The sequence below is a fragment of the Paroedura picta genome, chromosome 6 (assembly GCF_049243985.1).
Source record: "Paroedura picta isolate Pp20150507F chromosome 6, Ppicta_v3.0, whole genome shotgun sequence".
Classification (NCBI taxonomy): domain Eukaryota; kingdom Metazoa; phylum Chordata; class Lepidosauria; order Squamata; family Gekkonidae; genus Paroedura; species Paroedura picta.
In genome coordinates this window covers 10,920,305-10,943,602 of record NC_135374.1, presented here as the reverse complement: position 1 = coordinate 10,943,602, position 23,298 = coordinate 10,920,305, and the positions used below count along the sequence as shown (strand labels likewise).

Genomic DNA, 23,298 nt, shown 5'->3' with positions numbered 1-23,298 from the left:
AAGGTTGACTCAGCCTTCCATCCTTCCGAGGTCGGTAAAATGAGTACCCAGCTTGCTGGGGGGTAAACGGTCATGACTGGGGAAGGCACTGGCAAACCACCCCGTATTGAGTCTGCCATGAAAACGCTAGAGGGCGTCACCCCAAGGGTCAGACATGACTCGGTGCTTGCACAGGGGATACCTTTACCTTTACCTTCCGTTGTATTTTAGGTCTGTGTTTTTTTTAAACATTTTATTATGCTTATGAACATCTACAAGTGACAACATCACCACTGAACAAAAAAACCCAACATGAAACACATGTCATAACATAACACAAACATCACAATCACAACTTAAAATGTGACTTCCCACCCAGCTCGCCTTCCTGGACAAATAAACCTTCCTCCTGTGCGAAGAAAAATTAATTAGAGTTATCTGCTGCTTCACTTTCTTTATGTTTCGAAGAATTTTGCAGAGTCCGGAAAGATTTTCTTCATAGCTGCGCTTTTAAAGGAATTTTATTGGGTGTTTTATACAGACATTTGTAACCCGACATGAGCCATTGGGAGTGGTGGGTAAGGAATCTAAATACTACTACTACTACTAATAATAATAATAACAACAACAACAATAATAATAACAATAATAATGCAGTGCAGTGCTTTTAAACCAGTGTGGTGTAGGGGTGAAAGGGTCAAACTAGGATCAGAGAGACCCAGATTCAGATTCTCCCCCTCTGCCAGGGAAAACTTGTTTGGTGACCTTTGGTCGGTCACACATTAACCTGTTTCAGAGGGTTGTTGTGGAGATAAAACAGATGAGAGGGAAACAAGGTAATCTGCTTTGAGTACCTACTGGGGTGGAAGGAAGGATACAAATAAACAAATGAGATTCATGAGTCCATTTTGCAAAGTTCCTCCATTTTGTCCAACCAAGCTGACATAGTCAGCAAGTTCTGGTTTTTCCATCATTGTGCAACCAATAATCTTGCACCTGTGGTAGCATGGAAGAACAATTCTTTTGCCTGTCTCGGGATTAAATCTGGTGTTATACTCAATAGCATATATTCAGGCTGTAGCAGAAATTTACAGTCTAACATTTTTTCAATCAACCCATGTATGTTAATCCTATATTTTGTAATCTTTTCACATCTCCACCGCATATGATAAAATGAGCCCAATTTGTCTTTATATCTCCAACATGTTCCATCATGCATATTTGAAATTTTTGAGATTATCTTTGGAGTAATATACCACTGATAAAACATTTTATACCAATTTTCCCTCAAAGTTTGACATGTTGTTAATTTAACCTTTTTGGACCATAATCGTTCTCACTCACTCAGATTAATATTTTGATCAAAGTTTTGCATCCACTTGATGATAACATTTTTAATTTGTTCAGACTCGGTCTCCTATTTAACCAATAATTTATAAATCTGACCGTGCAAATGTGGTTTCTCCTGGCTGATTAACATCTCAAATTCACTCAGATTTATTCTCAAATTATTAGAGTCACCTGCTTCTAGCTTGAACTTGCTTGCTATTTGCAAATATTCAAACATTTGATAGCTGATCCCAGCTTTTAACTTGAGTTTCTTTGATTAACATGTCCTTGTATCTCATTTGCTGTAGTCTTTCTTGTTGTGACCACTGCTGCTTTTCATTCTATTTTTATATTTTGCCCAAATGTTTAAAATATCAGTCCTCCAAAAGTGAGATGTCTTCTCTTTCCTAATATTTGTTGAGGGCTCATGGGAATTATAGTCCAAGGACAGCTGGAGGGCCACAATTTGCCCACCCCTGATTTAAGGCATCCCAGGGGCTCATGGGAATTATAGTCCAAGGACAGCTGGAGGGCCACAATTTGCCCACCCCTGATTTAAGGCATCCCAGGGGCTCATGGGAATTATAGTCCAAGGACAGCTGGAGGGCCACAATTTGCCCACCCCTGATTTAAGGCATCCCAGGGGCTCATGGGAATTATAGTCCAAGGACAGCTGGAGGGCCACAATTTGCTCACCCCTGATTTAAGGCATCCCAGGGGCTCATGGGAATTATAGTCCAAGGACAGCTGGAGGGCCACAATTTGCCCACCTCTGATTTAAGGCATCCCTGGGGCTCATGGGAATTGTAGTCCATGGACATCTGGAGGACCACAGGTTGACTACCCCTGGACTAGAGGACCCATGAGGTCCCTTCCAACACTATTATTCTATTATTCTCTTGGATCCCTACAAGTATGGTTTGAGACAAAATTTTTAATTTGAGCAAAACATTCATCTTAATTATTGCCATTCTTGCAGACCAGGAGAAATTCATTTGAGACCATCTCTTTAAACCTTTGTGTATTTCATTCCAAACTCTCTTGTAGTTATTCTGGAAAAGATTTTGCAGATTTCTATCACCATTCCAAGATATTTGATTTTTTTCTGGCTTTACGTCACATCGAATTGCAAACTTTAGCTCCTCAAGTCTCCTCTTTATTAATCACAACCAAAAATACCTTTATCTTAGTTCTCTTTATTTTATAACCTGAGAGTACCTAAACATTCTCAGCATATGTTACCAAAGTTGGAAGTCTAATTTCAGGGTCGGTCAAAATCAGGACTACATCATCTGATGGAGTGAGGAAGATCAGTGCCCCCCCCCCCGGTGTTAGGTCATATTGACCCCTCTTTCCGTCCCTCCAGAGGTTGAGTGGGGGGTCGGGGAGTTTGAGGCAGGGGTAGTCAAACTGCGGCCCTCCAGATGTCCTTGGACTACAATTCCCATGAGGCCCTGCCAGCGAATGCTGGCAGGGGCTCGTGGGTATTGTAGTCCATGGACATCTGGAGGGCCGCAGTTTGACTACCCCTGGTTTAAGATATTACCGCCTTGTTCTAGTCTGTTACCATTTTGTTGTTTGTTTTAATGGGGTTTTTATTGGACATCCTGTAATCTGCCACGAGCCAGTTTTGGGAGTGGCAGGTAATAAATTAAAGTTCTAATCTCGCGAGCCGGGTTTGATTCCCCGCTCCCCCACATGCAATCAACTGGGTGAACTTGGGCTCACCACAGCACTAGCGGTCTTCAAACAATGGCTGGACAGATCTTGATTCTGGATGTTTTAGGCCGATCCTGCGTTGAACAGAGGAAACAGAGGAAAGGACGTGCAGTAATGGGTTTAAACTACAAGTACAACGATACAGGCTAGATATCAGGAAAAAGATTTTCACAGTCAGAGTAGTTCAGCAGTGGAATAGGCTGCCTAAGGAGGTGGTGAGCTCCCCCTCACTGGCAGTCTTCAAGCAAAGGTTGGATACACACTTTTCTTGGATGCTTTAGGATGCTTTGGGCTGATCCTGCATTGAACAGAGTGTGGGACTAGATCAGGGGTAGTCAAACTGTGGCCCTCCAGATGTCCATGGACTACAATTCCCAGGAGCCCCCTGCCAGCATTCGCTGGCAGTGGGCTCCTGGGAACTGTAGTCCATGGACATCTGGAAGGCCACAGTTTGACTACCCCTTGACCAGATGGTCTGTATGGTCCCATCCAACTCTATGATTCTAACCCACCTCATAGATAAAAGGAGGATTAAAGGAGGATAAAAGGAGTCAAGGAGAACTTTGGGTCCTCACTGGGGAGGAAAGTGGGGTGCAAGTCAAAAAGCAAACAAGCAAACTGAACCTTCAAACCGACCTGGAAACCCAAATTTGGGGATATAAAACCAGGCCGAAACAGCACTTAGTGGTAGTAAAGCTCAAGCGAAGAGAATTGAACAAGGGGGATTCAATTCTCTTTGACATTTGTTTGATTCCCTATTAAACCATTCACTTATTCCCTTCCCTGTCCCAGCTTCCAACCCACGGACTTGCTCTGATCTCATTCCTCCGAGTGCTTAAAAGGGATCCTTGCAAATGACAAAAGCTTGGGAGTAGGACTGCTTTAATGGGAGCCTGTGGGACAGAGAAAGCGAGAGAAAGGCGGATTTCACTTTTATGTTGTGAAACTCCCCTCTTTGGAAAAAACCCAGCATGTGCAAAATACAACTTTCTCATCTCTGGGACGGAATCGGATGCAAACACCGTTGGAGTTTTCAACGATGCCGATCTTGCCTTCCAACATCCTTTCAGTCTGGGTGTGTGTTGATTTTATCGATGCGTGCTCAGTTCGTACTTTGATTTTGTTTGAATTCACAAGGATTTGCAGGGCCTCTCTTAAGGCCAGAGGATGTGAGACTGAAACGCTAGATGGAAGTAAATCATGCACAGCCAAAGCCCTATACACATTTCCCAGTTACAACATGGAAATACAAAGATGCATACTGCCATATTCCAGAGTCTGCTTGTGGTTCCGTGCTTCTGTGGGATTATCCCAGTGAAATTCGTGGAACAAGTTTTAGACCCTTTCCTGTATTTTTTTTAAAACCGTTTTTCGGCCAACCTGTGTGTTCTCCTAGATTTGTGGAAGTATCTGTGCATTCTACACATGGTCCCAACCTGTGGATTTGAGTATCCACAGACGAAGCCAAAGAGCCTCTTGTGGCGCAGAGTCGTAAGGCAGCAGTCATGCAGTCTGAAAGCTCTGCCCATGAGGCTGGGAGTTCGATCCCAGCAGCTGGCTCAAGGCTGACTCAGCCTTCCATCCTTCCGAGGTCGGTAAAATGAGTACCCAGCTTGCTGGGGGGTAAACGGTAATGACTGGGGAAGGCACTGGCAAACCACCCCGTATTGAGTCTGCCATGAAAACGCAGGGGTCAGACATGACTCGGTGCTTGCACAGGGGATACCTTTACCTTTATCTTTAGACGAAGCCATGAGTTCACGGACCTAGCTCTGGGCTACCAAAACCCAACATTGCTGAAAATGAGCTCCTCATTCTCCCCTCTTTAATAAGAAGCAATTATGTACTTAAAGCCACAAAGCCTGCTTTGAAAGGGGGTTGGACTAGATGACCATGGAGGTCCCTTCCAAGACTATGATTCTATGAAAATATAGGAACTATGCCTGATTTTGGATTTTAAATGCTTTGCTTGATTACCCAACATCTCCCATCAAAAAGGTTGATGGCTCTGAAAGGGTCTCCTGAATGGGTGGCACTTAGTTAATCTTTATACAGCTTTCGCTGTATACATAAAAGGCTGAGGACTAAGTGGGAGAGTGGGTGGGGCCAGTCCGGGTGAGGGCCCTCACCAGGAGAGACAAGAGTTCTAGCCAATCGGATGAGGGCACATTGGGCCCTCACCAGGACAGGCCAGAAAGTGACGGGGAAGCGGCAGGACACCAGGACACCATGAGTAAAGGAGGCCTTCCCTCGGGCCTAGAAGCACACCCGGGGCCTTGAAGCGGCCCCGGGTGTGCTTCTAGGCCCGAGGGGAAGGCTGAGCCGCTGCTGGGGGGGGGGGAGGAGGAGGCCTTCCCCTCAGGCCTAGAAGCACACCCTTCTAGGCCTGGCGGGAAGGCTGTGCCACCGGGGGGTGGGGGGTGGGGAGGCCTTCCCACCGGGCCCAGAAATGCCACCCCTGGGGGAAATGCCGCCTCTATGTGTCTGCTGGGCAGCCGCGGTGGTGAGGGGGGGGGGGGCTTTCAAAGCCCGTTCTCACGAACGAGCTTTGAATCTAGTTTTTATATATTTTAAAAATTCGTTAAATATTTATCGGGTGACATGACCATTTATCGGGTGACATGACCACCCTCTCATCCCAAAATGGCCAATGATGGGCCTGGCAGGGGTGGGAAGGGGAGGGGTCCCAGGTGGGCGTGTCCGCAGCTCTGCTTCCCAACCACATTTTGCACCATCGTTCCACTTCTTGGGTTTCTCGGAGCCTGAAGAATGTTTCAGGCGATTCTCAAAGTTGGGAAAGGCCGACTTAATCCAACACCTGGCCCCCAACCATAGCCTGCCTTCTCTTCCTGCACACAGGAGCCAACAAAAGCTGGGCCAGCAGGGGGCAGCATTGGCCAGCAGGGCTTTTCCCCAGGTTCTACTGGGGAGCTGACTGCAGACTTTCCTGGGCAGAAAAGGACTGGATATTGTGGTGCCCACCCTGGTTACATCTCCTTTCGATTACTGCAGCGGCCTCTATGAGGGGCAGGGCTTGAGAAGCATTCAACCACTGGTGCTTTTGGGTGCAAAGACGGCATTTTCGGGCACCTTGTTTTGGTTTCAGGCAGGACAGCAGTCACTGTGCAGAGAATGGCAGTGTGGTCTAGTGGTTAGATTAGAACATTCAAATCTCTACAGTTCCCTAAACTTTCTGGGTATCCAAAGGCCAGTAATTTCCTCTCTGTCTGCCTTGCCCCGGGTATCTGAACAAGGGGGCATGCCCACAGAAGCTTACACCCAGAAATAAATAAAATATTTATTTATATTTTGATTTATAATAACTAAATAAAACTGTGTTGAGCCACTGGGCTCAATTTTGTTTTGGCCTGACAGTTATTGTAAAGATAAACTGAAGGAGTGGGGCAGGGCCCTGAAAGGACATGCGGAGACCGAAAAGCACATTAAGTTTAAGAGACCCTGGAGAACTGCCACCAAATGATAATTTCTGATCACTTTGTCTCTGTGTGCCTTTACACACACACACCAAGGTGAAAAACATGTGGTTTAGCAGTTAAAGTGTCGTGGACTCTAATCTGCAGACTCCCCATTCACAGAATCAGAGTTGGAAGGAGCCTCCAAGGTCATCTAGTCCAACCCCCTGCTGCATGCAGGAACTCACAACTACCTGCCCACTCAGAATGAACCCAATATCATGCCCAAGTGATTCCCCCACCAAAAATCTCCAGAATCCAGCCAGGCCTGGCGGAAATTCACCTAGCATCCCATAATGGCAATCAGCAATTCCCTGGGTATGCACGGAAGGGCCACAAGAGACAAACCCTGCCCATCCCCTCCTGCCCACCCACTCACCATCTGCCTAAGTTCATAAAATCAGTTCCTCCACATGCAGCCAGCTGGGTGACCTTGGGTCAATTACAGTTCTCTCAGAGCTCTCTAAGCCCCACCTCCCTCACAGGGGGGGTGTTGTGGGAGAGGAAAGGAAACGTGTTTGTAAGTTGCTGTGGGACTCCTTTAGGTAATGAAAAGCGGAAAAACAGTTCTTCTGTCCATGGACACATTCAGCTCTGGAGAAAGGCAAGGCAGGGGCAAGGCAAGGCAAGGCAAGGCAAGGCAGGAAGAAATAAATAAATAAATAAATAAATATATAAATATATAAATAAAGAAAGAAAGAAAGAAAGAAAGAAAGAAAGAAAAAGAAAGAAAGAAAGAAAGAGGGGGGGGAGGGAGGGAGGGAGGGAGGAGAGAGAGAGAGAGAGAGAGAAAGAAAGAAAGAAAGAAAGAAAGAAAGAAAGAAAGAAAGAAAGAAAGAAAGAAAGAAAGAAAGAAAGAAAGAGGGAGGGAGGGAGGGAGGGAGAGAGAGAGAGAGAGAGAGAGAGAGAGAGAAAGAAAGAAAGAAAGAAGGAGGGAGGGATAGAGAGAGAAAGAAAGAAAGAAAGAAAGAAAGAAAGAAAGAAAGAAAAGAAAGAAAGAAAGAAAGAAAGAAAGAGAGAGAGAGAGAGAGGGAGGGAGGGAGGGAGGGAGAAAGGAAGGAAGGAAGTGTGCGTGGAGATCCACTACAGAAGTGTGTGTTTGTGTCTGTGTGTGTGTGTGGGGGGGGGAGATCCACTACATAAATCTCGGCAGAAGTGCAACAGGTGAAGCCTCGCCTCGACACGGAGACGGCTAGGAGTCGAAAGAACTTCCCCGGACGAACTTCCGCGTCTCTCGCCTTCGCTTTTCAAAGCCCCGGCTCCGTGTAAACGCGCCGTCCGCTCGCCGCGCGCCGCCGCAACAAAGAGCGCAGCGAGAAGTGGAGGGCGCCGCGGAGGACTCCCCCTTCCGCCCTCGCCCCGCTGCAGACAAAGGAGCCCGGCGGAGAAGGGCGGCCGGCCAGCGCTCGCCGCGGCCGGGGGGCAGGGGAGGGAAGCCGCGCCAGGGGGCGTGGGGGGGGGCGGCCGGAAGAAGGCGAGGCGAGGCGAGGCGGGGGGCGGCCCGGCTCCTGCCGGCGGCGGCTGAAAAGGAGGCGAAGCGGCCGAGACGCGCCCGCCGTGCCCAGCGCCGCCGATGGCACCATGGCCGTGTCGAGCCAGAGCTGGCTGGCCAACGAGGGCGCCAAGCACTTCCTCCTGGTAGGTGGCAGCCGCTGGCTTAGGGCCCAAGGAAGGAAGGAAGGAAGGGGGCTCCTGAGCATGTGCAGAGGACAAGGGAGGAGATGGATGGGGCGCCTTCAAGGCTAAGGGAATTGATGCCCGCTGGGAAAGTTTGAGCAACTGGACAAAGTTTTATTCTGGGGACAGGTTTCCGTGGGCATGCGCCCTTCTTCAGATACAAGTTTATGCCAGTTCGCTTGGAGTGCGATAGCGCCTTCAAGTCCAGCAAGATTTTGGGGGATGAGGATTCCTGGACGCAAAACCCACTTCGACAGGTGCAGTGTGGTTAGACCGGGCAGCTGGGATGAGGAGACCCGAGTCCCGATCCGATCGCTGCTCTGGTGTGCGGCTGGATGGTCAACTTCTCTCACCTTGCCTACCTCACAGGGCTGTTGTGAGAGAGAGTGTTGTAGTGGTTATGACCGGAGGTCTGTAATCAAGAGAACCGGGTATGATTCCCAGCTCCTTGTCCACTTCCAGCCCGCTGGGGGATTTGGGGCCAGGCACAGTTCTCTCAGAGTTCTCTTAGCCCCACCTACCTCACAAGGAGCCTGCTGTGGGGAGAGGAAGGGAAGGCGATTGTCAGCCACTTTGAGACGCCTTCGGGGAGTGAAAGGTTGGGTAGAAAAACCAACTCTTCTTCTTCTTCTTCTTCTTTCTTCTTCTTCTTCTTCTTCTTCTTCTTCTTCTTCTTCTTCTTCTTCTTCTTCTTCTTCTTCTTCTTCTTCTTCTTCTTCTTCTTCTTCTTCTTCTTCTTCCAGGCTCCTGGATGCCCGGGGTGGGGAGATAAAAATGCCACAGGTTGAGAGAAAGCGGCTTTTGTCTGTTTGTACATTATCTGTACATTTGTACATTATCTTGCCCATCCCTATAGACTATGTCAGTTTTATTATTCTGGCCTCACCAGGGAAGAATCTGCCCATGACCTCTACTAATGAGTTTCCGCAGAGTGGAAATTCCAACCTGGAACATCCCAGGCCATGCTCTTCAAAAGAACCTAAGAAGGATCAGACCAGGGAGGGTCCCTCTAGTCCAGCATCCTGTCTCTCACAGTGGCCAACCACTTCCTCCGGAGGACCAGCAACAGAGCATAGAGCAGGAGAGGCCACACTGTGGCTCTCCAGATGTCCATCTGGCAGGGGCTGATGGGAATTGTAGTCCACGGACATCTGGAGAGCCACTCTTTGGCCATCGCTGGCACAGAGGCCAAGGCCTTCCCCTGTTGGGATTTACTGAGTTTGTGCTTCTGAATGTGGAAGTTCCCCTCAGTCTCTAGTAGCCATGGACAGACTGATCCTTCGTGAACCAATCTAACCCCCCTCGAAAGCTGTTGATTCCTGTTTATCCCACAAATATGTTGCAGCAGCTTCTAGCTGCCTTCCTATTTTCCCTGAGTAAATCCCAAATGGGATTCAAGAGTGGGACTTCTGCGGTGGAAATACATCCTCCTGGCTAACTTGAAGCATTTTGCATTTGGGAAGTGACACGCTGTGGGCACGTTCGGGTCGACTCACGCGAGCCGGTTAGAATTTCCTAGGTTTTTCGATCGCGAACAGATGGAGAGCCCCCTTCCCATGTGTCCACCCCCCCCCCCCGGCTTTCATTAACTCGCAGGGTGGCTTGCGTGTGGCTGGGGCTTGCAATTCGATCTGCTCTGGCGACCGTGCGCATAGAACCTGGCAGCTATTCTGGATTGGCGCATGTGGAGTGTGATCTTATATGCGCGACAGCTGATAAAAATAGGCCCTCAGGATACAGCTTTTTTTGCGTGTGAGGGGCAGAGAGATGATCCTTCTGTTGAGATAGAAGGACCTTTTCACAGGGGTCGCGGCAGGGCAAGCAGCTTGGCCAGGGGGAGGTGGGGCGCCATCCACACAACAGCCTTGCGGGGTAGATCGAGCCAGAGCGTTCGTCTGACTGGAACAGCGGGAAAAGAGTGAGTTGAGCATGGTGGGACAAGAGGCAGAGCTGAACTGAGAAACCCCGGAAAAAAAACAATTTATATACAATCCTGAACAAAGGATCTTCACGGCATTGGTCAGTTTGGGTTTAATTTCTGTGAAAGAACCCTTGCACAATTTTATGGTTGGGAGTCACCATGACATGAGGAACGGTATTAAAGGGTCGCGGTTCAGCCATACTGGAGGTTCAGCCATACTGGACTTAATACTGACCAACAGGCAAGAGTTGGTGGATGAGGTGAAGGAGGTGGGGACCCTAGGGGGAAGTGACCATGTCCTCATAGAATTCCTTTGAGATAGGGAGCCAAGGAAGCTTGTAGCCAGACGCGGATGTTGGATTTTCGTAGGGCAAACTTTAATAAACTCAGAGACATGATGAGTGTCATACCATGGACGAGAATGCTGGAAGGAAAGGGAGCATGTGAAGGGTGGGCGCTACTCAAACAAGAGCTATTGCATGCTCAATCAATGACTATCCCAGAAAGACGAAAACACTGCAGGAGCTCTAAGAAGCCTATTTGGATGAACAGAGAACTTCAAGAGGAACTAAGAAAGAAAAGGAAAATGTTCAGGAAATGGAGGGAAGGACAGAGCTCTAAAGAAGAGTACCTACAGGTTACTAGGCACTGTAGATCAATCATCAGAAAGGCCAAAGCTGAGAGTGAGCTAAGATTGGCCAGGGAAGCCCATTGTAACAAGAAAAGATTTTTCAGTTAAGGCCCCTTCCAACTCTATGATTCTATGATTAAGAAGGTTGAGGCCCACTGGTCTAAAGCAAGGGGACAAAATTCAAGTCCAGTGGCACCTTTAAGAGAAACTGCTTTTGAGGGTTGTCTGAAACATGCCTTTTAACTTTTAATTGTGAAACACACTTTTCTGCTATCAGTGTGACTCGGAGAAAGGTATACGGGTCTGCATAAGCTATAGAAGCACAATGAACTTATTGAGACCCCAACAAGGGGCTTTCCAAGGTGGGTGAGAAGTAGATGTGGCTTTGCATTGCCTTCCTCTGCAGAGACTTCCTTGATGGATCCCTACTTCGACCCTGGCCCCTCCCTGCCCTGACGGAGCTGGCCCAGTTCCTCAGGGCCTGCAAGACACAGCTCTTCCACCAGGCATTTGGCTGAAGCCAGGATATGGAAGAGCTGGCCCTTCCTCGGGTGCCGTTGGGGCTTCTGGTGCCTTGGCATCTATCTTTACATCCTTTCCATAGAAAATAGTCAATTACATTGCGGTTTTAAACACAGCCGATGTCAATTTCTGTCTGTTGCCGCCTGAGGTTCCTTCCTCTCTTCCAAGAGCCCCAGGGCTGAAAGCAGAACAAAGTTAAGAGTCCAGTGTGGTGTCGTGGTGAAGTTCTCATCTGGAGAACTGGATTTGATTCCCCACTCCTCCTCCACATGCAGCCAGCTGGTTGACCTTGGGCGAGTCACAGTTCTCTCCGAGCTCTCTCAGCCTCACCAACCTCACAAGAGAGAGGAAGGGAAGGCGACTGGAAGCCGCTTTGAGACTCCTTCAGGTATTGAACATTGGGGTACTAAAAACCAGCTCTTCTCTTCTCCTGTTCTCTGTTCTGCTAGTTCAGGCCAACATGGCCACCCACCTGAATCTATCTTTACGGGCTGCGGGCAGAGGCAGGTAATGGTGAATCACCTTCAAACATCCCTTGCCTTGATAAGCCCCAGAGGGACGCTGTAAGTCAGGCCACAATTTTTCAACGCTTTCTGGTGCGTCTGTTGTCCTGCTGAGGTCCGAGCTTGAGGTCAGGGGCAGGATGGTAGCTTACAATGTAATTGACCAATTCGTGGCTGGATCCCTTCTGCTGGATCCAGTCCGAGTAAACTGAAACAGATCAATAGCACACTGGCGAAAATCCATTGTTTGCTTGTGTATATAAGTTGGAGATTTCTGGGTTATTTTGGTTCAGCTCAGTTCTTCTAGTGCCATTTCGGGGTCCTGATAAAGAGCTCCAGTCACTTCTAGGGTCTGTGTCCATCCGGAACCCACAGATTTAACCCTTTCCGTCCAAGACCCTGCCTGTTTCTCGTTTCAGGTTTGGGTGTGCTGGGCCATTGCTGATCAATGATGCCGATAGGCGGCAGATTCCACACAGATGAAAGGAGATAATGTGCTGCAACCATCATTGACTCATGGAATCTGCTAGATGGTACTTTAGTAAAATTAAGCAGAAGGCCAGTGGCCCCTTAAACACGAACATGATGGGTTTCTTCGTGAATGTTTGGAAGTTGGAGCTGGCTTTGATAGATGCATGCTGTGTGCAAGTAGTTGTCTAGTGAGTGTACCGTCTTGTGCATCTGATGAAGTGAGCTCCTAGTTTGATTTTACTAAAACAGACTTAAGAAGGCAGCTACTCTGGACTCACTATTTTAGCAGTCTTTGAAAGGTGATTAGATAAATGCATGGGGAGCAGTTTATGGGAAGAGAGGAATGGGAAGACGACTGTAAGCCTTCGGGCCGCAGCCCAACGAGCCCCCGCCCAACGAGCCCCCGCCAGCCGCCCTGCACCCGGCTGCCGGGGGCTCCCTTGTCTAGCGCCCGCTGTATTCAGAATACAGCGGGCTTGAATACTAGTATATATATAGCTGTATAGCAGTCTTTTCTCCATGTCCAAAATGGTTTCCCTAAATGGTAGACCAAGGGGCGGTGACACGCAGGGCCTTTTCTGTGGTGACCCTCAAACTTTGGAACAGCCTCTTTCTGATGATTTGCCAGGCAACTAGATTTTATGGTTTTTGGTGCCTGGTGAGAACACACCTCTTTACCCAACTAGAGGAACTGATTGGCCACTGTGTGAGACAGGATGCTGGACTAGATGGACCACTGGCCTGATCCAGCAGAGCTCTTCTGATGTTCTCATGAAGGCCTCAGCCTCTTTAGCCTGTCACTGGCCATCCAGAGGAACTAGTTGGCCACTGTGTGAAACAAGATGCTGGACTAGGTGGACAATTGGTCTGACCCAGCAGGGCTCTTCTGTCAAGCAGCAATCAAAACTCTGTGTTCATGGGAGATGGAGATGCCCCAGAAGTGTCAGGGATTGTCTGTTAAGTCCTCCAGTGGCAATCCTTGGAAGGGATTAGCTGGCCTTTCTACTTTTGGTGAAGCCCTCTGTGTAGGCAACTTAGAACAGGCCCTCCAGTCCTTTGAAATGTGCATGGATTCCATGACAGCTGTTGGGAAGGGTTGCCTTGAATTCTTGAAGTGGCATCTACGTGTGAGAGGGGATGTGGCTCAGGGGAAGAGCCTTTGTGTTGCATGCCGAATGTCCCAAGTTCAATCCCCAGCATCTCCAGTTGAATGGCCCAATTAGGAGGTGATGTGAAAGACTCCGGTCCAAATAGACAATCCTGGTCTCAACCGACCCGTCTTAAGGCAGCTTCATGTGTGCTTTGAATAGCTTAATGATCCAGTGCATGGATTTCCCGTGAGTAGGTGCCTGGCGGAGTTGTTCCCACAGGCCCCCGTGGCATCTGCTAAACTGTCTCCTGGTGCCCACTTAATTCGCCCCCGATACATCCGATCCACAAAGCTAACATCTGTTTCCTAAAACATCTGTTTATCGTGGCTTTCTTCCATTTCATTGGAGCAGGAAGTTCCGTACTTCAGAAAAGTACGGAAGGCATTCCCTTCGGGTCTGTAGGGAACACACTTTTTGGAAACAGCCTCCTCCGCTTGAACCGCATGGTGACTGTGGTGCCTTCCAGTGTTTCGGGACTGCAGCCAGCTACCCTCGCCTCTGAGTCATTCTGTGATGTTATCACCAGTCTAACATAAGTCTAAGGCTAACTCCACTAGGTGCTCAAGGCTACAGCCTGGTCACCATAACGTCTAGGCCAGCTGCTGGGAAGGTCGCCCACACTGCCAGCTCTGCAGCCACGTATGGCGATGGTGCAGTTCTTGTGGGCTCCCGCTGCTATCGCCCGTTACATCCCTGGGTGCAACGGGCTTTCAGCCTAGTATATATAGTATATATATATATATAGTTTGTTCATGAGCCTCTTGTGGCGCAAAGTGGTAAGGCAGCAGACATGCTGTCTGAAAGCTCTGCCCATGAGGATGGGAGTTCGATCCCAGCAGCCAGCTCAAGGTTGACTCAGCCTTCCATCCTTTCAAGGTGGGTAACATGAGTACCCAACTTGCAGGGGGGTAAACGGTAATGACTGGGGAAGGCACTGGCAAACCACCCCGTATTGAGTCTACCATGAAAGCGCTGGAGGACGTCACCCCAAGGGTCAGACATGACCCGGTGCATGCACAGGGGATACCTTTACCTTATAGTTTGTTCATTTGCACACACTTGCTCTGGAAACCATGGGGTTCAGGCAAGACCTCTTTGACCCCCAGACAATCTTTTTGATCTCTAAGTTGCCATTGGACTCAAATCCAGCTTGTTCTGCGTCTGCTTCATTGGCTACCAGTTAGTTTCCAGGGGGTAGCCCTGTTACTCTGTAAGAGCAGAACAAAATTCACTAGCACTTTGAAGACCTACCCAATTTTCCAGGGTATAAGCTATTGTGTGTCAAAGCACCCTTTGGCAGAGATGATGTGACCACTGACTCACAAAAGCTTACATCCTGGGGGATTTGGTTGCTTTTTAAAGTGCCACCGGGGATGCAAACAGGGAAGGTGGACAGCTACCCGTCCCATTGGAAACTCTCTGGTGGAATGGCTTGTTTTACAGCAGGGGTAGTCAACCTGTGGTCCTCCAGATGTCCATGGACTGCAATTCCCAGGAGCCCCTGCCAGCATTCGCTGGCAGGGGCTCCTGGGAATTGTAGTCCATGGACATCTGGAGGACCACAGGTTGACTACCCCTGGTCTACAACTTCATTCCCTCCTGCTGGTCAGAGCTCTTTGCCTGTTGAACCTCTGGCTGGGCTAAGCTCTCATCCCCCTGAGGTTCAGGGGAAGCCGGGAGCTCCTGGGAGAGCTCTTCCTCCAAGGAGTCCTCACTGGGCTGGGCTCACCCTCCTGACACAGCAACGTACCTGTTAGTAATAGTCCGATGCAGGGCAGCCGTCTTGGCTGCAGTGTGCAACTGTGGAAGACAATTGATCTGGAAGCACTTCCTGACCCTGTGTTGACTGCAGGGCTTTGTGGAGCGGGGTCCTCATCCAGCATTTCTCTTAGACGGGGGAGTAGCACATCTCTGACCCTTTCGCGGCCATTTACTGGTAAGCATCACCTGACGTCTACCTTGGACTGTAAGAAGCGAAAACAGATCGAGCCTCTCTGTAGGAGTAGAAAAGAGTGAGAGGCCAGGAGCACCTTCAAGACTTAACAAGATTTGTGGCAGGGCAGGAACTTCCATGAGTCACTGCTGGCTTCTTCAGGTGATGATGGCTCCTCTCCTGCCCCAAGTTCTCTTAGTCTTTAAGGTGCTTCTTGTGTTTTATTGCTGCAATGAAAATAAGATGCCTAAGGAGGTGGTGAGCTAAGGAGGTGGTGAGCTCCCCCTCACTGGCAGTCTTCAAGCAAAGGTTGGATGCACACTTTTATTGGATGCTTTGGGCTGATCCTGCGTTGAGCAGGGGGTTGGACTAGATGGCCTGCGTGGCCCCTTCCAACTCTATGATTCTGTGATTCTATAAGTTCAGCTGCAGAAGAAGGAGAGTTGGTTCTTATATGCCGCTTTTCTCTACCCGAAGGAGTCTCAAAGCAGCTTACAGTTGCTTTCCCTTCCTCTCCCCACAACAGCCACCCTGTGAGGGAGGTGAGGCTGAGAGAGCCCTGAGATTACTGAAGAAGAAGAAGAGTTGGTTTTTATATGCCGCTTTTCTCTACCCGAAGGAGTCTCAAAGCAGCTTACAGTTACTTTCCCTTCCTCTCCCCACAACAGCCACCCTGTGAGGTGGGTGATGCTGAGAGAGCCCTGAGATTACTGCTTGGTCAGAACAGCTTTATCAGTGCTGTGATGAGCCCAAGGTCACCCAGCTGGCTGCATGTGGGGGAGCAGGGAATCAAAGCCGGCTTGCCAGAGTCCGCACTCCTAACGACTACACCAAACTGGCTGATCTTCAAGTGAGACTTTGCCTGGGGAGGCCGCTTTCCCTCTTTCCACCGAGTAATGCTATTAAATTTTGTTTCCGTGGCCTCTTTATTTCACGCATCATCTCAAGGCATCTCCATTTTTAAAAATAACAACTTCCATGTTTTCCCTTCTTTAAAGGAACCTCTGCGTTTCATTCTGGAACTGGAGGGAGATTTGATCAATCTCTGGTTTTTACATTTTGAAAACAGAGGCTGCCATTTCCCCCTTAATTTTCCGCCAGAATGTTTGGGTCCAGCTTTAAACCTCTGTCACACGCACAGAATCTAATCCAATGAATGCTGCAATTCTGGGCTCAGCCCCTTGGCTTTATGTACGTTGATTTTAACGGGCTTCAAAGAGAAATCTGTGGGGATAGCACGGTTAAGTCTGCAACATTGTTAAGTTCTTCTTCTGCTGGCTTTTTACCATTACGCCACTTGGTAATATTTTTATTTGTGTGCGGAATTTGTATGCTACTGGCCAAGACCTGCTCCAGGCCGCTCCCAACAATAAAACCAAATTGGCAATAAAAATAGCAAGAGAAATCCTAGCAACTAAAACAAAGTTAATAAAAGGATCCAAGCCGGTAATATAAAGCAAGCCGATAAAAGCAAGCCAAAGTATAAAAGTGCTAAACAGCCTAAAAGGATGTTGATAAACCAGACTGCAGGCTGGAAAACAACCATAAGACATCTGAAAAAGATGGAGCTCCTTAGCTGATACCTGGTAAAGAAGAAACCTACCAAAGGAAGGGAATGTAGGGACCATTCAAGCCTCCAGGGGAGAACAGCATTGCAAAAAGTGAGGGGCCACTACTGGAAAAGCTCTGTCCTTGATTGCCACCTGCTTCACCTGCGTATAGTTACTCTGTCAAAGAATTGAGGCTTTTGAACCCTGGTGCTGGAGAAGACTCTTGCGAGTCCCTTGGACTGCAAGGCGAACAAACCGGTCAGTCCTAGAGGAGATCAGCCCTGACTGCTCCTTAGAAGGCCAGATCCTGAAGATTAAACTTTGGCCACCTCATGAGAAGGAAGGACTCCCTGGAGAAGAGCCTAATGCTGGGAGCGATCGAGGGCAAAAGAAGAAGGGGACGACAGAGAATGAGGTGGCTGGATGGAGTCACTGAAGCAGTCGGTGAAAACTTAAATGGACTCCGGGGAATGGTAGAGGACAGGAAGGCCTGGAGGATCATTGTCCATGGGGTCGCGATGGGTCGGATGCGACTTCGCAACTAACAACAACAAGTTACTGTGTACAGTCTCTGGTGTCTCAAAAAGGACATTGCAGAGTAGGAGAATGTACAGAGGAGGGCAACCAAGATGATTAGGGCAACAACATTTTTAGTGGATGGCAACCAGGGCACCTTACTTGATGGGAGCACACAGGTAGCATGCATGCTGGCTCATGTGGCCCGCCCCCCTGAGAGCATGGTTCCACTTGGAATGGTGCAACACTCAATGACTGTGCATTGCAGATCTTGTCCTCTATCCATGGCTACTTGTCACAGAGGCTGAAGGGAACCTCAAAGATGCCAAGCCTCTGAATCCCAGAGCCAGGAGGCAATTTTGGGCAAAGACCTCAGCCTCTATGCCCTGTTGTTGGCTGTCCAGAGGAAATGGTTGGCCCTAAATGCAGGGTGGAAAACTGTTACGCATGAGGCTGTGCAATAAAATATTCTAAAGAATAATTTCAAAATTGATTTCAGCACGTCTTCGAATGTTCTACATTCACATCCGGGTTGTAAATGGATAATTTAATTTCTCAGCGTATGGTATTATAGTATGACAGGCACGCTGGTTATCAGCTTGTTTCATTCTATTTGGATACGGACGTATGTTCCTCCAGACCTGACTCTTATATAGCATTCAATTTCAGTATAATCTCACTACAAAAGGGCTCCAAACTGGTGGTTCGGAAATGAATATCAAACAATGTGCGGAGAAACCGGCAATATATTTTTAAAAATATTTTAGAGACGCTAAGGATTATACAGAAGGAAGAGTATTTTATTGGCAATCGGAAAAAAAACTTTAAAGACTGTTGAAGGTTTTGTTCCCTCTGGGGAAGGAAAGCAAGAGAGGAATATGTTTATGTATCTGAAAAAGTGGAATTAAACAAGTTCATAACCAGCGCAGCCGTCATACTCTGATACTATACATTGAGAAATGAAATTATCCCTTTACAAACCAGATGTGAGTGAGAAGATTATTTGGAGATAGACTTCAATCGATTTTTGAGATTATTCTTTAGAATACTTTATTGTGCAGCCTCTTCCACCCCAGTTTTGTACCTTGCATTTCGTTCTTAGTGTTGATAGGGTGTATCCTCTTTGTATTGTTTGAGGCCACTGTGTGAGACAGGATGCTGGACTAGATGGACCACTGGGCTGATCCAGCAGGGCTCTTCTGATGTTCTCAGGAAGGCCTCGGCCTCTCTGCCCGGCTGTTGGCCCTCCAGAGGAACTGGTCAGCCAGTTTGTGAGACAGGATCCTGGACTAGATGGACCATTGGTCTCATCCAGCAAGGCTCATCTGATATTCTTCTCAGGAGAAGGCCTCAGCCTGTATGCCCTTTTTGATGGCTGTCCAGAGGAACTGGTTGGCTGCTGTGTGAGGCAGCATGCTGGACTACAGGTACAACTGGTCTGATCCAGCAGGGCTCTTTTTATGTTCCCCATTTTGTTTTATCCACCCAACAACCCTGTGAAATAGATTAGGCTGCGCTCAAGGTCACACAGCTAGTTTCCAAGGCAGAGTGAGGATCTCAAGCCTGATCTGCTATCTCACAATTAGAAGCATGTAAAATCAAACGAAAAATCCTCATGAAATAAAACACTTCAGCATCAAGCAAAATATGCCAAGAGCGGCAGTTCATAACAGCAAAGCCAGTCAATATTGGTCGCATTAAGGTCACAAATTGCATCTACCCCTCCCTCCAAGCAGGGAAAACAGGCAATAAAATTATGAAGGCCAAAACCCAGATGGAATCTCCCAAGACACATTTCAGCAGCTTCCAGAGGTTCTACAGTAAGGTGTCATGGTGAACTCCCTGTGGTAGGTGTCTGCATAAATAGGGTTGCAGGTGACCCCCACCCCCGGACCACCAATGAGGGATGGGGGGTCGGATTGCTAGATCCCGATTGGGAAAACTCCTAAAGATTTGGGAATGGAGCCTGGAGAGGACAAGGATCTCACATATAATGCATTACAGCTTCCTAGTCTTGATGTTACACTGGCATGGATCAGGGTATGTGAGACTAGAACATATTGGAACTTTTTAAACCTATTTGGAAATGTTTAAACAGAGACTGAATAGTCATCTGACGGAGAGGCTGATTCTGTGAAGGTTCAAGGGGGTGGCAGGTGACAGTGGATGACCGAGAGGGTTGTGGGTGTCCTGCATAGTTCAGGGGGTTGGACTAGATGACCCAGGAGGGAAACCTTTACAGGGCAGTCAAGAAACCCTGGTTGAGAAAGCCTGATACAGGGCATCACTGTATATATGTATGCATTGTTTTGGTAATCATTAACCCCCCCCCACCCAATTCTAAGAGGGGCATAACAGCAGCTTCACCTTGGGAGGCAGATTTAATGAAATCCTCATACACACAGAAACCCTGATTTGCCAGCTCTCAGATGGAAATCAAATGGATCCAGGCAGAGTATCTTTAATTCTACAAAACAGAAGAGCTTCCCTCTCTTCTTCGGACCCTAATGGCTCTCCCATTTGGAAAATGTGCTTTCCTTCTCAAGCCCCTTAGCTGTAAGTCAAGGGAAGCAACCGTGCTGATTGCCTGCAATTACACAAACAAACAGACAACAGTCCCACGGGGCACAACTGTGTGTTTCCCCCACCCCCATCGTTTTATTCATTTTAATTCTTTTCTCTTTCAATGTCTTGCTTTCTCACTCAACTCCGTGCCCCTGGAGAATCCGCTGCCTGCATGTTCTCTCCATTGGAAAGAAGTATTGGAAAGTTCTGATTTTGCACATGCAATTTCCACTTACTGTGGGTTTCTCTCTCTCCCCCCCCCCCCTTTTGCTTCCTTCAGCTGCTCTGGCTGTGTCTCAACGTGGGGCTGTTTTGGAAAACTTTCCGGCTGTATTACCAGGGGCCGCAGTATTATTATTTGCATCAGATGCTGGGGGTAAGTGAGGAGATGAGACACCTCTCTCTCTCTCTCTGTTTCTCTCTGTGCGTTTCTCTCTTCCGCCCTTACGAATGTGGGAATGGGGAAAAGAAAAGCTTGCTTAAGGGGAGAGGCCTGGGAATTTCTTGTTGACTCCCAGGAAGGAGAGGGATGGACACGATGGGGGTGGGGATGCAGTAGGGGGAGGCAGGGGTCGTTTCTGGGTTTGAAAGGGGGAAGGTCTCTATCCAGAGGCTGGGAAAGCCACTCCCCCCCCCCTCTGCTCCCCTACGGCCTTTTGAGAATCGGCCATGCGGACCCGTCCGACCAATGGCTTTGGTTGCGCTCTTAGTCATGGTAACTCTAACTGAGCTCGTGGGTCTATTCCGGCCTGCGTTTACAAGCCAGGGTGTATGTTCTTGAGAGCAGTTAATTTTTATGAACGTTGGCATACTTTCCAGCTCACAGTTTGGAGCACTGGTGAAGTTTGAAAAACTAACAAGAAAACGGCAGAGGGGATGTGGAAAGAGAGCTGGGGAAGAAGGGGGGTTTGCTTGGGAAGGCCTTCAAGCATGATGAGCTCCGTGGATCGGGGAGCTTCCCGTTTCCAGTGTGGTACGGTGGCTGGAGCATGGAATTAGCGTCCGGGAGACCCGGGTTCGAGTCCCCAGTCTGTCATGGCAGCTTGCTCAGTGACCTTGGCCAGGTGCTTTTTCTCATCCTAACCTACCTCACGGGGTTGTTGTGAGGATAACGTGGGAGAGAGAATGGATGTATGCTGCTTTGGGTCTGTGTCGGGGAGAAACTTGGGGTTTAAATACCTAAACCAGCCTGTATCAACCATTTGACCGTGGAGGGGCCCTGAAATAGTTTTTTTTGGACTTCAAGGAGCCCCAGAAATTATATCAGCTGGCCATGCCTCTAAGCCCCACTCCTGGAAGTGACAGGTCGCCGGAAGTGACATCACCACCCCGTTAAGAGGCAGACTCGAGGAGAACTGAGGGAGGAGTGACAGGAGGCAGTTTAAGGCGGGAGTAGGCATGCAGGCTCCGCCCCTTCCAGGCACAGAAACTACAAGATCATTCACTTATGCGTGGGAGGAGGGAAGCTTGTGGCCGAGTTCATTCAGGCAGGAGAGGAGAGGCCGCAAACCCCCTGCAAACCCCTTGCAGACCCTTGGGAATCCATGGACCCCTGGATGGGAATCCCTGATCTAAACAAACAATAAAGCAGGGTTTTCTTTAAGGCTTTTGCTAACGGCTTTTAAGATTTTTTGTCTAGTGGATTTTCCCGTGCCCTTCGTCCAAGGAGCTCAAGGTTCACATTTCTTCCTTTCTCTTGTTGCCTTCACAACTATCCTTTGGGGTTGTTTAGGCTGAGGGACAATGACTCATTGGCCATTTTGGGTGGGCTGACATGACCTTAGATCAGGGGTAGTCAAACTGCGGCCCTCCAGATGTCCATGGACTACAATTCCCAGGAGCCCCAGCCAGCATTCGCTGGCAGGAGCTCCTGGGAATTGTAGTCCATGGACACCTGGAGGGCCGCAGTTTGACTACCCCTGCCCTAGATGGTCGTATCACTTGATAAAGTTTTTAAAAATTTAAAATATTTTTGAAAATTAATTAACTCCCACCCATGGTTGTCAAGAAACCCCAGGTTATAGGAAAGCATGGTTTGGAGTCACAGAATCATAGAGTTGGAAGGGGATAGACGGGGCTGGACTAGATTAACTTGAGATCCCGGCCTTTCTGATGCGTGCTCTGTCATGGGGCCATGACCTCTTCTCCAAAAGCTCTTTTAAAAAAAAAAACAAGAATTAAATTTGCCTCAGTGGGTCTTTTAAAATCTGGGACCATGCAAGGGTTATAGGCCAAGTTCCCATGATCTTTAACCCTGGGATGGTAACACAAGTGACAAAATGGAACAGATGCATCTTGGGATTGGACATTTCCATCAACTTTTACAGCTGAGGTACAGCTGAGTGACCCCACCCAGGGATGGGAAAGGTGATTTCATGGTTCAACCATATACGGGTTTGTGTATTTAAACTGTTACCAGCCTTCTGCCCTGATCTTGCCAGCTCAGAACCTAAGTAGGTTTGGCTGTGATAAGTACACAGCTGGAAGGCTTTCCTTTCCTTTCCTTTCCTTTCCTTTCCTTTCCTTTCCTTTCCTTTCCTTTCCTTTCCTTTCCTTTCCTTTCCTACAGAAAATACCCAGACTTTAGTCCAGAGGTAACTAGACGTTGGCTCTCCAGACGTCCATGGACTATAATTCCCATGAGCCCCTGCCAGCACCTGAGACATCACAGTGAGGGGCAGTATATAAATCAAATCAAATCAAATCAAATCAATTGGATGGATGGATGGATGGATAGATGGATAGATGGATGTACAGAGAGAAAGAGAGAGAGGGATACATGGATAGATGTACAGATGTACAGAGAGATTCAAATGAGTAGCCGTGTTGGTCTGAAGTAGCACAATAAAATCAGAGTCCAGTAGCACCTTTAAGACCAACAAAGATTTAATCAGAGCTTTCGAGTGCAAGCAGAGAGAGAGAGAAGGAAGGAAGGATGGATGAATGGATAGTAGTGCATGGCCATCTGGAGAGCCACAGTCTGGCCAACCCTGCGCTAGTCAATCTAGCCAGGCCACCATCGGATGGCCATAGTTGAAGCACAGGGGTAGCTTTCAGTGATCTTTGAGCTGAACCTGAGATTGTGTGCAGGCGTCCCACTGCTGTACACCAGGGAATGCTTGCTGGAACACCTCGCCTGTAATTCTGTTCTCAAGGGGTGACTCAACCTCTAAGGGAGGAAATGTTACTCCTGACCCGTGTAATTGCAGTTTTCCTGCTGGGAAATTTTTTCCGGAAATGATGCCATACTCTTGTTAAAGGATTGGGATTGCAAGAGAGCATCAGGAAAGAAAGCTGTCTTGTCCCTCCTTCAGATTTGGTGGGGTTTTTTTGCCCATTTTGATGATTTCCTCTGGCT

At 48.3% G+C, this 23,298-nt stretch overlaps 1 protein-coding gene across 3 annotated transcripts in view; it reads left to right on the top strand.

Annotated features, from left to right (window-relative positions):
- Positions 1–7,973: 7,973 nt before the first annotated feature.
- The window catches only part of NOX4 (NADPH oxidase 4), a 121,744-nt gene continuing 106,419 nt past the window's right edge, over positions 7,974–23,298 (top strand). For all 3 annotated transcript variants that reach the window (XM_077341421.1, XM_077341423.1, XM_077341420.1), the window contains exons 1-2: positions 7,974–8,138; positions 20,221–20,316. In XM_077341421.1, coding sequence (XP_077197536.1) covers positions 8,082–8,138; positions 20,221–20,316 — 153 coding nt within the window. In that variant the 5' untranslated portion in view covers positions 7,974–8,081. The remainder of the gene's footprint in view (positions 8,139–20,220; positions 20,317–23,298) is intronic.